The sequence below is a fragment of the Ictidomys tridecemlineatus genome, chromosome 1 (assembly GCF_052094955.1).
Source record: "Ictidomys tridecemlineatus isolate mIctTri1 chromosome 1, mIctTri1.hap1, whole genome shotgun sequence".
Classification (NCBI taxonomy): Eukaryota; Metazoa; Chordata; class Mammalia; order Rodentia; family Sciuridae; genus Ictidomys; species Ictidomys tridecemlineatus.
In genome coordinates, this window is record NC_135477.1 from 129,371,728 (window position 1) to 129,389,019 (window position 17,292).

At 45.9% G+C, this 17,292-nt stretch overlaps 1 protein-coding gene across 3 annotated transcripts in view; it reads right to left on the reverse strand.

Annotated features, from left to right (window-relative positions):
* Pde6a (phosphodiesterase 6A) overlaps positions 1 to 17,292 on the reverse strand; it is a 70,144-nt gene that overhangs the window by 1,519 nt on the left and 51,333 nt on the right. For 2 of the 3 annotated variants that reach the window (XM_040273819.2, XM_021725685.3), the window contains 6 exons: positions 17,129 to 17,229; positions 16,673 to 16,780; positions 4,866 to 4,929; positions 4,489 to 4,563; positions 2,855 to 2,938; positions 645 to 816 (listed from right to left, as the gene is read on the reverse strand). In XM_040273819.2, coding sequence (XP_040129753.1) covers positions 645 to 816; positions 2,855 to 2,938; positions 4,489 to 4,563; positions 4,866 to 4,929; positions 16,673 to 16,780; positions 17,129 to 17,229 — 604 coding nt within the window. The remainder of the gene's footprint in view (positions 1 to 644; positions 817 to 2,854; positions 2,939 to 4,488; positions 4,564 to 4,865; positions 4,930 to 16,672; positions 16,781 to 17,128; positions 17,230 to 17,292) is intronic. The other variant, XM_005324172.4, reaches the window with a different exon arrangement.

Sequence of the window (17,292 nt, forward strand, 5' to 3'; positions counted from 1 at the left end):
TGGGTAGGAGGCCCTCGGAGGTATGAAAAGAACAACTGGCAAAATCAACAGGGTGCCTCCATATTTGCAGCTGCCCAGGTTGGATCCTATCTCAGTGCCCAGAGCAGAGCAGAGCTGTGCACCTGACTGCAACCATGTGTAAGAGGGACAGAGTATAGACTACACTCAGGGTGGGGCAGGGACTCTAAGCCAAGTCCTAGGAGGAGCTGGTCAAAGAAATGACGAGTGGCAGTGTCACTGGGGAAGAGTTGGAGCAGACAAACCCGACTTGAAGCTGGATGGAAGCTTCAACAAAGAGGACCAGGTGAGTTCAAGGAAGACCCAACTGGCACTGAGTGGGAGTCTCATGTCAGGCCCGGAGCCTTTGTAGTACGCACAGGCAGGATTCAGAAGGAAACATGGCCTCTAAAATCCCTTCCAACTGACCTTTCTAGTTCTTTCCTTGGCCTTGGGGTGGGGTGGGGTGTCCACAGCCTCAGTCAGCCTCTCTAGCTGGGAGGCCTGGAGCCCCCTTGGCCTCCATCTGATAACCAGGCTGTGCCACTTAGCGGACAGTGACCACTGGCCTCAGTGCCCTCCTACACAGAATGGGGACAGTAAGCAGGTGCGGCAGGCTATGGATTCCTGTCCTCCCCTGGGCAGACCTTGCTGGGCCTCCTGCTGCTTCTGCTTCTCCTCCTCCAGTGCCTTCATCTTGGCCTCATATTCGTCAGCAAGCGCCTTCCACTCCTTGCGGTTGTTGGTGATCCCATCCAGCATGGGGGTGATCTCCTCATGGAAACGGGAGAATTCCTGGGACAGAGAGAGAATGGGCCTCTGGCCCAGAGGCCATGCCCCAGGGGCCCAGCCCGAGGTCAGGCACGATTAGAAATGCAGGGCACCAGAATGCGCTGCCTCTGGATGCAGATGCGCCCACTGGGCCTCCCATCCACGGGATCCCGTGATGCCTTTCCTCCCCAGGTAATGTGCTCTGCACAGCCTTCCCTCGGGGTGAGGGGCAAGCCCTCACCAGGGTGTCCACGCCCTCCACAGCCCAGGGCCCCCTGCCTCTCTCCACCAGGAGCCCTCTGGGCACTCCAGGTCCCTGTTCCTCAGTGTCCTGTGTGTGTGGGCTTCGCACAAGCTCTTCCCTCTGCAGGAATGCTCTAATCTCTTCTCCTTCCCTGACACTCCACTGACTCCTCACTTCCTCAGGGGAACCCCTCTGACCCCCTAGGTAAATCAGACTCCCTATTGGACCCTCTCAGAGCACCCCTACCCCATTTTTTTTGTTTTATTTTGGTACCGGAGTTTGAACCCAGAGGCCCTAACCACTGAGCAACCTCCCCAGCCCTTTTTATATTTTATTTAGAGACAGGATCTCACTGAGTTGCTTAGAGCCTCACTTGGTTGCTGAAGCTGGCTTTGAACTTGCGACCCTCTGCCTCAGCCTCCCTAGCCACTGGAGTTACAATCATGCACCGCAGCACCCAGCTCCCAAAGCCCTTTCGTATCATATCTCACTTGCTAGAAATGAGTCCCCTGGCCTGCCTCACCCAGAGGCTGACACCTGGAGAGGGCAGGAACGTTACAGCCTCATCTCTCGGCGTGGCCCTGGTAGACCCCAGGATCTGGGACACAAAAATACTGTAAACATGTGCAGAATGCAATTGGGATTTTTAGATGTTGAGGTGACTCTTCAGGGTTCTTACAATGCTGAGGACAAAAAATGATGCTGTCGGGGCTGGGGTTGTAGCTCAGTGGTAGAGTGCTTGACTAGAACATGAGAGGCACTGGGTTCAACCCTCAGCACCACTTAAAAATAAAGTTATCCTGTCCATATACAACTAACAAAATTTTTTTTTAAAAAAATGATGCTGTCAGCACAGCATATTACAGTTCATGAAGCAATTTATTTCCTTTGGCCTTGGGAAGATCCCAGGATGTATAAGATCCGCCCCTCCTGCATGTAGGAAACATGCAGGTGGATGGAATGGATTTCCCTGGTAAGGACACACTACAGCAGAGTCCCCGCCAAAGCCAGCTGAGCTCAGAGATGCCTGGGTAAGTGTTTAAGCTCTGCCACAAACTCTGTGACCTCGGGCAGGTCATTTTCAGCCAGAAATTAGAACAGTAACTGTGCCTACCCTAAGGACAGCTGTGATTACGCAGGTAAAGCCCAGCCTCCCTCATTTCATCATAATGCCGCTGGTAGGGCGAGCGTTAGCACGCAGCCCTGTGGACCAGGCGCCCCATAGGTCTGCATTGCACCAGAGGGGCTCTCGGGCCCTCTGGGGGCATCTGCGCGTCTCCTTCCTAGCAGAAGAGGGGCTGCTAACAGAGCCCAGAGCCTGGACTACTGAGTCTGCCTCATGGCTGGATCCAGGGAAGGTGGCCCTGGCACTGCTCATCTCTAAACTCTGTCTCTTCACCTATCATGTCACCAAAATAAAAAAATTTAAAGGGAGTGGAGAGCGGAGGTACATTTGGAAGCAGTGGGTTTCTCCAGAGGGAGACTTTAACCTTGAACAAAAAATCCAAGAAAAATTCTGGACTTTGGCCTGTCACATTCCCACCAGTTTAGGAGGCTATGTGTGTGCTCTTTCCTCTTCCCCAGTCTGAATCCAGGCTGAATCATCTGGCCCCCAACAATTTACTGAGTAACTAAGGTGTGCTAAGCTCCAGGCTCCAGCCTGGTGACACAATCACCCTGTCCCTGTAGAGCTGCTCTGAGGTCCAAATGCCACTGGAGATGGAAAGCACTTTGTGAAGTATCCCCCCTGGTTACCTTGCTGGTGTTTATTACCCCTGAATTCTTAGGGATCCCAGGCTCAACAAAGACATCTATCTGGGTTTGAGGAAGCCCAGGGCCTACCTTGTAGACAAAGGTGCACACAAAGTCAATGAAGCCAACTTGAAGCTTAGGGAGTTCATCTGCCTTGTTTCTGTCCATCATGGGCTGTCAGGGGGAGAAAGAGTTAACCGCACTGGGCAGTAAGAGCCCCCGCTACCTAATGAAGCATTCTTACTAAAAAGAAATAAATGGGGGGGGGAGGGAGATCTTCACTCTAGATATTATGATAAGGTGGATTATTTTCCCTTGAATATGCATTTACTTTTTGAAAAATACTCAACAAATGCCCCCCTCCCAAGAAATAAATAGTGAAAAGTTAAACAAAATTCAAATCCTAAACTCACCAAGTTTCCAGATCTGACTAGCACTTTGCAAGAAAAAAGAGGGAATAGGGACCACATCAAATAATACCCTACGGGTAAAATCTACAAAATCCAGAATGTAGGGAACTTCACAACAAAAGACCAACCATCTTCAACAAGTAAAGGTCATAAAAAAAAAAAAAAAGCCAGGGAGCAGGTGGGAATGGGGAACATACTACTGATTAAAAGAGACTTTAATAGAATAATAACTGGGGACAGTCTGTTCCATGACTGGGTCCTGATTTGAACAAATCAACTGAATTCTTTTTCTCAATCAAGAAAAAAGAGCAGAGATTGAGGATTGGATGATATTAAGGTATAATTATTAATCTTGTGAGTGTGGTGAAGATATTGGGTCATATGCATGTATGCATGTTTTTGTCTATATTATGGTTATACACATTTTTTTTTTTTTTGGTACCAAGGATTGAACCCAGAGGCACTGAGCCACATCCCCAGCCCTTTTTAAATATTTTATTTAGAAGGAGCTTTCACTGAATTGCTGAGGGCCTTGCTAAGTTGCTGAGGCTGACTTTGACCTTGAGATCCTCCTGCCTCAGCCTCCCCAGCCCCTGGGATTACAAGCAGGCACCACTGCTCCCAGCAAGAACCGCAACTCTTTTTTGTCCCTCAAGGCTCCCGTTCATGACCCTACCTGCTCCTCCTGCTCACTCTCTCCTCAGGGAGGCCCCTCACCCCTACACACTCTTGGTTTAGTTGGTTCCCCCATGAGTGATTTGTCCCCCTCCTCTCCAAACTCTCCTCTACTTTGGAGCTCTGCCCTCAGGGCCTTTGAGACACCCTGTGTCTGGCCTCCCCACCTCTTCCAGGAAGCCAGCTGACTGTCCCAGCCAAGGAAACTTTCAAATGTGTCAGACTCACAGCCTCACAAAGTCTTCCCTTGTTCACTCTGCACTGTCAGCACAGGCCCAGGGGAGGTGGACCCCTACACTGTTGGCACTGAAAGAGTGACAAGACTCTAAGTTGTGGTGTCCGCTTCTCAGGCTCTGTGCAGCTGAGTGAGCTAAGGACACTTGCACCAGAACAAGGTCCTCCAACAGGAGGGCTCATCAGAGCACATATTGCTAGCCCCCCGCCCCCAGCTTCTGGAAGGAAGGCCTGTGAATCTGCATCTCTAACCTGTTCTCAGGCAATGAGGTTGAGGGCCGTCAGGGACCCTCTGGGCGCCGTGCATTAGGGTAGGTCATGCATCTCTATGCCAGGGGTTATGTCTTTGGGTCAGGATGAGATCACACGTGCCTAGCAATCAGCCAACGTCCCCTGTCTACTCACAATGGGACTCTGCTGCAGCACTGTGCGCTCCAGGTCGCCTTGCTCCCAGAACTCTGCTGCTACCAGTAGAGCCACCTGCAACAGATAGACGCTGTCACACACACACACACTCCAGATCAGAGCCCCAACCCCAATCCTGTCCCTGCTTCCACCCCACTTGTGTTTCCAATTTAGCAAAAAAGATAAACCCACCCTTGCCTTGCCACCCCCACTTTTTATTGTCACTGGAAAAAACAGAAAGCAAATTCCCTCAGTCTTGGCAGAGGCAGCTGGAGCAAAGGTGCTTGAACTCTGGGTCAGACTTGAGAGACTCCAGGCCTAATTACCTGCTGTCAGCAGGGCGGGCTCCCCGCCTCTGGGTCAGGAGGGGCCCATACCTTGCTCTGCACCTCCCAGGGCTTGGTGATGGCTGAGAGATCACAGGCGGTCATCATCATGGCCCTGGGCACACAGGGGAGTTCCATCAGATCAAGGCAATTTCAGGCTGCATGTATGGGTAAGTCACTGCTCTCTCTTTCTCTGTCCCCCAATAGTAGGTGACTTCACCCTGTTGTGAGGACAGGGCTCACTTCCCTGTTGGGGCCTGGGTCAGGCATTGAAGTCAGACAGAGGTTTTATTCCTGCCTCTTGGTTATCAGAGATTTGACATTAAGCCAGGAAACCAAGCTCCCTAAGCCTGTCTGATGATAATGGTAGTTCCCTCACAGGGTAAGTATGACATGTGGCTCAAGCAGTAACGCGCTCACCTGTCATGCGCGGGGCACTGGGTTCGATCCTCAGCATCACATAAAAATAAAATAAAGATGTTGTGTCCACCAAAAACCAAAAAAAAATATATTAAAAAAATTATCTCTCTTTTAAAAAAAGACAATTTTTATATGTAAAAATCTCTGTGTAGTGCCCAGACACCATATGTGCACAATAAACACATATTGTGTTTTTTTGTATGCACTGGGCACCATTCTAGGCACTGAATAACTATAAATTTAATTTTATTTTACTTTGTGGGGGTAATATCAAAGACTGAACTCAGGGGCATTCGACCAGTGAGCCACATCCTCAGCCCTATTTTGTATTTTATTTAGAGACTGGGTCTCACTGAATTGCTTAGCACCTTGTTTTTGCTGAGGCTGGCTTTGAACTGATGATCCTCTTGCCTCAGGCTCCTGAGGAGCTGGGATTACAGGTGTGCCCCACCACACAGGGCTCCATCGGTTTTATTTAAATCTCACCACACCTGCAGAATCCCTCTCCCTGGCTGAGCATGAAGAGCAATGTTTCTCAACCTTTTTTTCTCATTTCTGTCCCCTGCCCCAATTGCAAAAGATCCTTTATATATATATATATATATATATTTTAATTGCCCTCACCATGAACTCGTGTGTATGTGTGTGTGTGTGTGTGTGTGTGTGTGTGTTTGTGTTGCTGGGGATTGAACCCAGGGCCTTGTGCATGTGAGGTGAACACTCTACCAACTGAGCTATATCCCCAGCCCTATGAACTCTTAATTCCACAGATACACTGTATATCTGCTCAGATAGCCACAGACCATTGTAACATCTAAGATCTTCCCCTCCTCCCCTCAAGAACCACCTTTGGCTCCACCAGAGGCTATGGGCCCCTGTTGAATAGGCATGGGGTAGAGAGCTGTAGGACCGGCAGAGCAAGGGCCCTGTGTGTGAAGGAGAGCAGAAAGGGGTGGGTGGGAGAAAGGGTCCCGAGGTGAACTCTCAGCAGAGTTTCTCACTGATGGAAAGGTGGACAGGTGTTCCAAAACTGGTGGAGAGAACATAAAATGAAAGGGTGGGGGGAGAGAAACAAAGAATTGGAGAACGAGGTGGGGCAGAAATTTGAGAAGGCATTTCAGAGAAGATAATCCAGGGCCACGTGTGTGCCCTATATCTGGTAAGTAGAGGAGGGTTCAGAGCCTACCATCACTTCCTCAGAGCTGTGCTGTAGGAAGGCGTGTTGGGAGCCCACAGAGGAAGGAGCCGAAAGGAGAAAGTGGGAAAGAAGAAGCCGCTGCAGCAACCCAGGCAGCAGCAGGAGGGCTACAGGGCTGACCTGCAGCAGCACCTGTCTGCAGCAGGGAGCGCCATAGATGAGACCTGCAGGCCAGGCAGGGGCAGAGGAGAGGGAACAGTTAAAGGAGGCTGGAGCTCTGGATTTAACTTGCTGCTTGAGTGATTTGGCAATCAATCAGCTGAACCTGGCACATTTCACAGAGGCTAGTCTGGGAGGCTGTAAGAAAAAAGTCACTCATCAAGTATTAAGAAGTTTAAATAAAATCTTTAATTACATTAGCCTCAAAAATTCACATAATTCTTTTAGCTTTCAGAAATGCAAACATTTAGAAACACCTTCATGCTTTAGAGTGACAGCAGAATACATGGCCTATGCTTAGGGTCATGTGTCATGGACATGTGAAGCTCACTAGCAACTTGATTAAATCAATCATGCTCAGCCATGCATGCAAAAGTCTCTGTCTTCCTGGTAACTGTCATTGTTCACATATTAAGTTTACGAATGTGGCTTCAGGGGAGCATTGGATGTTTGTTTTCCTTGACAACAGAGATCACATGAAAAACACCCCCAGAGATGGGGAAACGCACCCAACTGTTTTATAGACAGAGATTCAATGTGTGCAGAGGGTTGGGGGCAGACACCTAGGTGCCAGAACAGCCAATCAGAAGCCTCAGGCCCTAAAGACAGGCATGACATTCATGGCAGCACCATCGCTGAACATGAACTGGAGCCCCGGATGCTAGGCTGGGTATGAATTAGAGGTGTGGAGAAGCTCACAGTCACCGAAAAGAAAAAATCCAAAAGTGAGAGCCACTGGCTCAGTCCAGAGGGCATCTAGGAGATGACAGTAGAGCAGGAACTTGGGGGTGCATAGGAGCTCGTAGATACAGATTGAGGCTCGAGTCTCCCCAAATTCATATAAAATTCCTAACCCCCAATGTGATGGTATTAGGAAGCGGGATCTTTGAAGGTAATTCGTTTTAGATGAGGGTCGAGACCTCATGATGGATTAGTGCTCATATAAGAAGAGAAAGAAACCTCAGAGCTTCCTCTTTCTGCCACGTGAGGATACAGTCAGAGGCAGCTGTCTGCAGCTAGGAAGCCCTCAGCAAAAACCAACTCTGGCCATGCACGGTGGTGCATGTCTGTAATCCTACCCACTCAGGAGGCTGAGGCAGGAGCATTGCAAGTTCAAAGGCAGCCTCAGCAACTTAACAAGGCTCTAAGCAAGTTAGTGAGGCCCTGTCTCAAAACAAAAAAATGAAAAGGCTGGAGGTATGGGTCAGGGGTAGAGTATCCCTGGGTTTAATCCCCAGCAACCTCCCCCACCCCGGAAAATAAAACAACAACAACAGAAGAACCAATTCAGCAGGCACCTTGATCTTGGACTTCCAGCCTCCAGAACTGGGAGAGATAAATGTCTACTCTTCAAGCCACCCAGTCTATGATTATTTTTTATGGCAGCTCAAGCTGACACTCTCCAAGATGGGGACAGAAGAAAGGATACCATGGCAGAGGTGCAGTGGAGAGCATGGGGACATTGGGCCATCAGGAGCTAGACCACAGGGAGCACCCATCTATCCATCCTGTGCAGAGATGTGTGCCAGATGCCACGTGGGGGTGAGTTTGCATAGTCCCTGCACTCAAAGAGCTTGCAGATGTTTTGGGGACCTGCACATTTATCCTAAAAACGCATGCTCCAAGGAAAGGGGGTCCATTCTTGAGGATGACAATGTGGACCTGGGAGGTCAGGAGGGTTTCCCTGATGAAGTGACCCTTGAGCTGACAACTATAGGATGTGAAACCATTAACTTGGTAGAGACAGAATGAAGGAAAAATTCTAGATGCATCCTAGGCAAAGAGAATGCCTGGGGCCAGAGACCTGGTGAAGGGAGCCTGGCACTGTCAGAGCGGTGGGAGGAGCTTGGTGAGCAGGAGGGAGAGATGGGAGAGAGGCCCCAGTGATGTGCAGGGCCTGGGCAGAGGGAGGGGCAGGTCTGCATCTTCAGGGCAATAGGAAAACGTACTGAGCATTTGAGAAGAAGAGTGACACGGTCAGATTTGCAAAATCACTGCAGAAGGAACTGAACATACTTGGGGAGCCCAGCAAAGAAGTCATTGCAAAGTCTGGGCAAGACATGGAGGTGGTGATAGAAGTGTCCGGGTAGACATGGCATCTAAGAAGGAAGCTCAGCTAGGCACAGTGGCACATGCCTGTAATCCCAAAGAGTCACAGAAGAATTACAAATTTAAGGTCAGCCTCAGCATCTTATAGAGAGACCCTGTCTCCAAACAAGAAAGGTCTGGAGATGTAGCTCAGGGATAAAGCACTTGCCTAGCATGTCTGCAAAGCCCTGGGTTCAATCCCCAGTACTCAGGGGGGAAGATAAAGAATAAAAGCTGGAATTAAGTAGAGACACTAAAGGGCTTGGAGATGCCTGGGCAGCCACACCCTTTCTCTAGAGTTCCTGGGCAACCTGGCCCAAGACTAAACACACTGAAGTAGGGCGACCAACACGAGAAACTGCTGTGCAAGAGTCCAGCTGCTGTCCATTGGCTCCTGACACATCAAGGGGTCAGGCGTGGACGTCAGACCACAGGAAGCTCATGACATGAGCACTCCGAGATAAAGCACCGGAAGGACCACTGGGGTTTCCTCACATAAAACCAAGACTACAGATCAAGGGATCTCTGAAATAAGAAGGTTTATTGAGCCATGACAGATGTTAGCCAGGAAAAGGGTCAGGTTCTGGGACAAGTTCCCACAACTACTAGCAGCAGCTGGAAAGTGTCTGCCGCCAGAGTAGAGAGTATTTTTTTAATTTGGGGGATTGAAAGCTCTGTAACCCACATGGGCTAGAGATAGGAGGGGTGGGCAATGTGAAGTGGGTAAAGTTTGGGAATAGAATAGTCTGCATGGAGATGCACTTGCCTCTCACTTGGGGATATAAGCAGAATGTGATGGCACTTTCACAGTCATTCTCCCGAGGTTTTGAGTTATGGTTTCAATATATGCAGGAACACAGAACAGATAGGATTTGTTTGTTTGTTTGTTTGTTTGTTTTTCTGCTGCACTGGGGAAAGAGCCCAGGGGCATTTTACTTGTGAGCTTTATCCCCAGCCTCTTTTATTTCCTTTTATTTATTTTGAGACAAGGTTTCTCTAAGCTGGCCTCAGACTTTCATTCTCCTGCCTCAGCCTCCAGAATCACTGGGATTCCAGGTGTGCACTCCCATACCTGGTTATCAACATGGAGTAGGTATTTTGTTGTTGTTGTTGTTGATTTGGCTGAAGTTGTTAGCTGAATAGGTTCTCTTACTCTCCTCTCCCCCATCCCTCACCTTATAACTAAATTTAGGACATCTCAGAATGTTTCTGTTTTTTCACAATCCAATTCAATCCCTAACTACCGGGAGTTATACTCCATAGGTATAAGGGCTCAGGCCTTGAAGCCCACCCTTACTTCAGAGGCTGGCTGTGTGTCCCATCCCAGGTCACCACATATCTGTCTCCCTTGGCTACCATGTTGGGATGATGAGATCTCCATAGTCCTCTTTCAGGTTCAGTGATTTTCTGGATCGACTCACAGACTCATGGAAACCCTTTACTTCTCCTTTCCAGTTTACTATGAGGGACGGAGCTCAGGAAGAGCCAGATGACAGATGCAGGGCAGAAGAAGGGGAGCACGCAGGGCTTCCATGCCCTCTTCAGACATGCCAGCCTCCGTGTGCCTGCCAACCCAGAAGTTCTCCAAACTCCCAGGTGCAGAGGTTTTCCTGAAGGTTTTCTCACACAGGCATGATGGCTTACACCATGAGCCATGGAGGATGACTCCATCTCTAGCCTGTCCCCTCCCTAGAGGTTGGAGGCAGGGCTGACACACCAAGTTCTAACAAAGGCCTGGTCTTTCTGGTGACCAGCCCCCATCATGAAGTTACCGAGGGTCTTGCCAAGAGTGACCTCATTAAAACAAAAGATACTCCCATCACTCAGGAAATTCCAAGGGTCTGAAGAACTCTGTGTGAGGAACAGGGGACAAAGGCCAAATGCATATGTCTTATTATATGACAGGAAGTGCCTACCACCACCTTCTACCTAAGCAATGCTGCAGAACACTCCTCCTACCCCCAGCTCAAAAACCCACAAAATATGTACTGTCAGGGGAGAGACTGTGGGATACGGAAAAAGATATGCTGAGTCTCAAAAGAGAAGTGCCCATGAAGTGCTAGAATGCAGGAATGCCCAGGAACCCTCGAACCTTTGAGATGCAAAACCCAGCCCTCATCCTTGATCTACATCCTTGATTGCAAAATGTAACATGATTCAAGGGCAATGCACAAGCGCAGGGAATATTGGAGTATGGAGGTCAGGCCATGCTCTGCTCTGAGTTCCAATTGTGCTAATAAGAATGACCACCTCTGAATTTTTGTCATATTAATCAGAATCACATGGATGGAGGGGCTTATCAGACTCATACTGGGAAAACCAGGTCCATGAGCTGGGCCATTATCTTCTTTGAGCAGCTGAAGACCTGAGGCTCAGGCGAAGTAAACAACTCAAGGTCAGGCCACCAATACAGTGAGAGCCAAGGCTGGAACCCAGGCTGTCTGGCACCAAAGCCCCTAGTGTATGACTGTCCCATTCTACCCGGGACAAAAGCAGTTCTAATTATACAACTAATGGATGGATCCCAAACTGCTCTATAGAGTGCTTCTCAGGAGATAATCAACAGTCACCCCTGGGGAGGAGGGGCTGCTCCTGGCCTCTAGTGGGAGAGACCAGAGATGCTGCTCAGCATCCCACAGCCCCCACAGCAAAGAGTTATTGGCCTAAAATGTCCACAGTGCTGAGGTTGCAAAACCCTGCTTTCTAGTTCTTCAACATTTTGAACATGCTTAGCTTAAACATTTTTTAAAAAAATGCTGACGTTCTTGTACCTTTTAAACTATTTTATCACAGGTTCCAATATTTATCAAAGGTCTAATTTATGCCATATTAGAAATACTGACATTTAAAAATAAAACCGTTACATCAGCCAGTGTGATTGTGTGTGTGTGTGTGGGGGGGGGGTACAAGGGATTGAGCTCAAGGGTGCTTTACCACTGAGCTACATCCCTATCCCTTTTTATTTTTTATTTTGAGACAGGATCTCTTTAAGTTGCCGTGGCTGGCCCTAAACTTGAGATCCTCCTGCCTCAGCCTCCTGAGGCACAGGGATTTCAGGCATGCACCACCAGGCATAGCTACATCATTCTTTAGGTCCAAAGGAATCTAGAGCACAGCAATTCGATACTAACCCATCATCCATGGTTAAAAAAAAAAAAAAAAAAAACAAACATATGCACAAGATCTTCTCTGTAAACTCACAGTTCTACTTGACCTCCCCCATAGAATTTGGTCCTAGTACTGTGTGTGTACATGCGTATGGATATGTGTGTCTGCTGTATGTATGCAAACATATGCCAGAGAATCTTTCACTGATACCCTTTCATACTTATCTGTAACTGAATACATTCATTAGTTGAAATTATATAATTAAGATTGTTTTCTGGAGCTCCAGTGGCGCAATCGGTTAGCGCGAGGTACTTATAAGATTGTTTTCTTTGACAATAAGCCTTTAAGTGTTCAGAATTTTTCTTTTGTTATTACAAAATTAATTTAAAAACACCAAAATATATTTTCTATTCTTATAATAATCATTAAAACTCAAAACTAATTTGTTTTTAGGAATTTATCTTTTAATGAGATAGGATTTTCTTTTTCTTTTCTATACTGCGAATTGAACCCACGGGGGCTACCAACCACTGAGCTATATCCCAGGCTTTTCACTGATTTGAGACAGGGGTCTCCCTAAGTTGCCACGGCTGCCCTCTAATTTGGAATCTTCCTGTCTCAGCCTCCGGAGTCAGTGGGATTACAGGCGTAAGCCACTGTTCCCTGAAGGACAACGTTATTTTTTAACAATCAATTAAGTAATGAATATTTCTTATCGCTAGACTGAAATAGAATCAGCATCTATTTTATGCCCATTTTTCATTTTTATAAGTGCAAGTACTTAAAACCCCTGAAAATGGAGTTTAGTTATAACAACATCACTCAATTCTTTGAATTCTTCCAAGTTAACTGTTAAAAAATTATACTGTGATCATTATGTTGAATGACCTATCAGCTGACAATTCAATTATGTTCTCCTTCCATTTAATTGAAAGAAAGCTTAAGAATCTTTTACTGCTTCAATTTCTGGGAAGCACGCCATAAAGATTTAGCCAAGACTTTTCATATGACACCCCTGAAATTTTCTCAGCAATACTTGGATTAGCTGTAGACACTGAGAATGGGTTAGATAAATTAAAATGTTAATTTTAATATATATTTGCAGTGCTTTTTAATAAAATGCTTTTATCTTATGATGAATTTCAATTGTGTTTTCTTCAAGACTTGGAAGCTGCAGGTTTCACTTATTTAATTTATGAAAATGTTTGCCATCCAACATCAGAGGAAATGCCAGCCTTTCACTGTCACTAAAGCAACCAAATCAGGCTTGTTTCTCTCAGAAAGAAGTTGACTTTAATTTTCAAATCAAATAAGCATGTTAGAGTGTGTCCCAATGATACTCACTTTATCTTTTTTTTTTTTTAAGTTTTTTCATTTATTTTCTTTTCTATTTTTAATTCTAAGGAAGGTAGAGATAGACAGATGAACAGGTTTATAGGTATATTAGATAGACAGACATGAAGACAGAGGATAGAAGAGAGATAGTGGTGGCATATACTTAAAGGGGAATTTGTATCCTAAGTCTTCCTCTTCCTAGCTTTCTGCTTCCTGGCCACCATGAGGTGAACGGGCCTCCCCTGCCATGCAATACTACATGATATATTTTGCCACTACAGCTGCAAAGCAACAGATCCAAGAGACCATGGACTAAAACCTCTGAAACCATGAACCAAAAACCAAAGCCTTTCCTCTTGTTTAGTTGATTATCTCAGGTATTTGGTTACAGTAACAGAAAGCTGACTAAGACAGATAGCTATAGAATGTAGATAGAAGTTTGTATAAAATCAGGAACTGCCACCTTCAGTACTTATTCTGATATGCTTTTGCTCTAATATTATGGTCCCTGGGCAGTGATATATTTTCTGAAAGAATTATGATTATTAAAGGAACTATGATTTTAAAATGAAAGATGCTGCCAATTCATCGTATATCGCAGGACAAAATCCTCCATTCTCAATACCTTGTTTTGCTTTTAAAACAACAAAAAACTTTAGGCTGGGTGTATGTCTATAATCTCAGCAATTCCGGAGGCTGAGGCAGGAGGATCACAAGTTTGAAACAGCTTCAGCAACTTACTGAGACCCTAAGCAACTTGGCAAGAGCCTGTCTCAAAATAAAAAATAAAAAGGGTTGGGTATGTAGCTCAGTGGTAAAGCACTCCTGGGTTTAATCCCTAGTACAAAAAAGAAACCATTAAATTAAATTAAAAATTTTAAAAAGTCACCAGTATGTCAAAGAATACCTCTGTTTGATGACCCAAAGATTTTTGCACTGGACCAATACACTACAAGAAAGGGTGAAATGAAGGCTTGTCATGTGGCTAGGTGGTCGAACCCTTGCTTGGCATGCTTGCAGGCCCTGGGTTCCATTCCTCGTATTACCACCTAGTATCACCTGTTTTCTTTTGTTAAAGTGGGAGGAGAGGGAATGCCCCACCCGCTGTGCGTCCGCATTCTCCAGATGATTAGCATTAAGAAAGAATACTGATTCCCTTAAAGCTATTGATGCCCATACGTGTTTGGGAGGTTTTTGGTTCCCTTGGGAACACGTGCTTCTCAGCCTGAAGACTCCTGCTTAAGATTACCTTGCCTTTACAACCGAAGTCCAGCTCCTGGCTTTTGAAAGAAATTAAACATCACATCTTTTATATGACATCATTTGTTTGCAAAGGTTGTATGACATTCCATTGTATGAAAGCACTGTCACTTCTGTAACTTGGGCACCAGTTGGGTACTAGGTTGTTTTCAATATTTTCTGGGAATACAAATCATGTGTGTGTACATATATACATATTTTTAGATATATATTTTATGTATATGTATACACACACAGAGACACACAGACATGCACACACATATATATTTACTTATTTTTTTTTTAAGATACTGGGTATCGAACCCAGGGGTACTTAGCCACTATGCCACATCTCCAGCTCTTTTTACTTTTAAAGTTAAGATCGGGGCTCCCTAAATTGCTTAGAGCCTCACTAAGTTGTTGAGGCAGGCCTCAAACTTCTGATCCTCCTGCCTCAGCCTCCTGAGTTGCTGGGATTATAGGTGTGTACTACCACACCTGGTGTGTATGCACTCTTTGGTGCACATGTAAGAGAATGCCTGGTGAGAAATATGTGGGACTCAAGGGTTGAAGAGTAGGGTCATTTGCAATTTTGATGGTAATGTTCAGTTGTCCTCCATAAGGACTATGCCTCCATATACTTCCACCATAGTGAATGAGATCGCTTGTTTCCCCTGGCTCTGGCCAACACCGTGGGTTAAACATTTTCATCTTTGCCAAGAGGAGGGGTAAGAAATTGCAACTTGTTGCAGTTCTGTTTTGAACTTCTCTGGAGTAAGGTCATCATTTTTCATTGTTTTTTTTCATGCCTCTGAAAACATGTTTTCTGGAAACATCTGTTTGATGACCCAAATGGATGTCTTTTGTCCATTTTTGATTGGGTTAGTCTTTCTTGAATTGTATTAATACTTTGCTGAGGAGATGAGTTCTTTTTTTTTTTTTTTTCTGTCTGAAGTGTTGCAATGTTTTCTACAGCCTATCACGTGCCTTGTGACTTTGGCCTTGAATTTCTGTGTGTGTGTTGTGCAGAAATTCTTAATTTTTATGCCATCAAATCTATTCACCTATTTTTTATGATGTGAATTACAGTCCATACTTAGGAAAACGCATCTGAAATTATTCTTTTTAATTCTCTCATACTTTCCCCATCCTGTCTCTCTCTTTCCCTTATTATTTAAAAATTCTTTATTTGTCTGGAATTTACTTTGTTGTACAAACCACCCAGTTGTCCCAGTGCCCTTTATGATCTTATGCTTTCTCTGTCAGTAGGAGATCCACTTTTAGCACACGCGTGGTCTTTCAAGCGTGTTCCATTGACCTGACAACTAACCGTGCCTAGGACCGACCTGCATTATTACTGCTCTACTTCAGAACTTTCTGGTGATTTCTGCGTACATATTCCTCATGAGAGTTTTGGAATCAGCTTCCTAATTCCTCCAAAGCACAGTAGGTATTTTTCTTGGAATCACTTTAAATGAATACCTAATTAGGAGAACAGATAACTTCCCAATCTTACAATGGATTCAATTCTTCTGCTGGACCATTTTGAAATGTCTGGTAGGGCAGCTCCTGGTCTTCCTGGGAGCAGTCCCAACCTGAATATGCACCCTTGTTGAGTAGGAGCCGGTCATGCTGCTCCCCAGGATCAGGGGACCTTTCTAGAGGCCTGACTGGACAGCTAAAGGGCTGCAGCAGGAGCATCTTGGCCCTCCTTTCCCTGTCCCAGTGGCTGTCTCTCCTCTGTGGAGCAATTTACAGTGCTGTGACTTAATCACAGCTCACTTCCACAGAAGGATCAGGGGATGAATAAACAAGGAAATGCTTCCTTGGGACCTGGTGATCCTCCCTTGAGACCCTTCTTGATTATCAATATCGATGCTGTGAACCCATCAAAGAGAAGCAGGAACCATATGGCCTGGGCTACATATTTGCAGAAAGATCACAAACTTTCACTTCTCACCTCATCCTCCATAGAGGTGAATCACAAAAGCCTAGTATTTTTGTTGTTGTTTTATAAAAAAAACTTGAAAGTTCTATCACTTTGCCACCCAAATCCTGTATTTTACACCTTTTGTGTACAGAGAAATAAATGATGTGGTTTCTTATATTTTTAGTGCTAAAATAAAGACTAAACCTCTATTATAACTTGTGCTGTTTGGTTTGGGAATAACTGCCCCCTCCCCAATAAACTGGAGGCCTCCAACATGGAAGATGTCCCAGATCTTTTAAAAGCAGCAAGATCTACCCATGCAGCCTCCCACCTCACGACCCTAGCTGTCGAGGGTCAGGGCTTAGCCCCGCCTCAACTCACATGACAATTTCCTTTCGCGTCTGCTCCAGCATCATGTACTGTGTCCATTCCTGTTCATTTTCATATGTCTTAGACTGATCCACGATCTTCTGGAACATGGTCCTCTTCCTACGAAACACATCAGTTTGTTAAAGGAAGCAAGTCTTAGGTTAAGACATACCTGTGCTGCTCACACTGCTCATTTCAGATGGGGACTGATGAAATGGACACACTTAGCCAAACTCATGGCTGGGAGTGAAGACAGGCTCTAACCCAGTCTGTGCCGATTTGCTATTGGATTTTAGCAAATCTCCTACCCTGAGTCTCAGTTTCCCCATCCACAGGATGAGAGGAATGATAACTCACAGGGCTATTGTGTTGGGCCTGGCACATAATAAAGATCAATTGGAACTACGTTTGCTATTGTTGTTATAATCACTGGTCTTCTTGTTATGAAAGTGAGAAAAGAATACCAACTTGAAATACAGGGCGAGGTCCGTGGCAATGATCGCGATGTCCATCATGTGGATTGCGTGCTCATGCTGTCGGCGGTTGAGGTTTTGAAAGATATTCAAACTCTAAAGAGAACACCAGCGGGGAGATGTGAGAAATGATGCTGGCGGTTAGTAAGCCACCTCCCA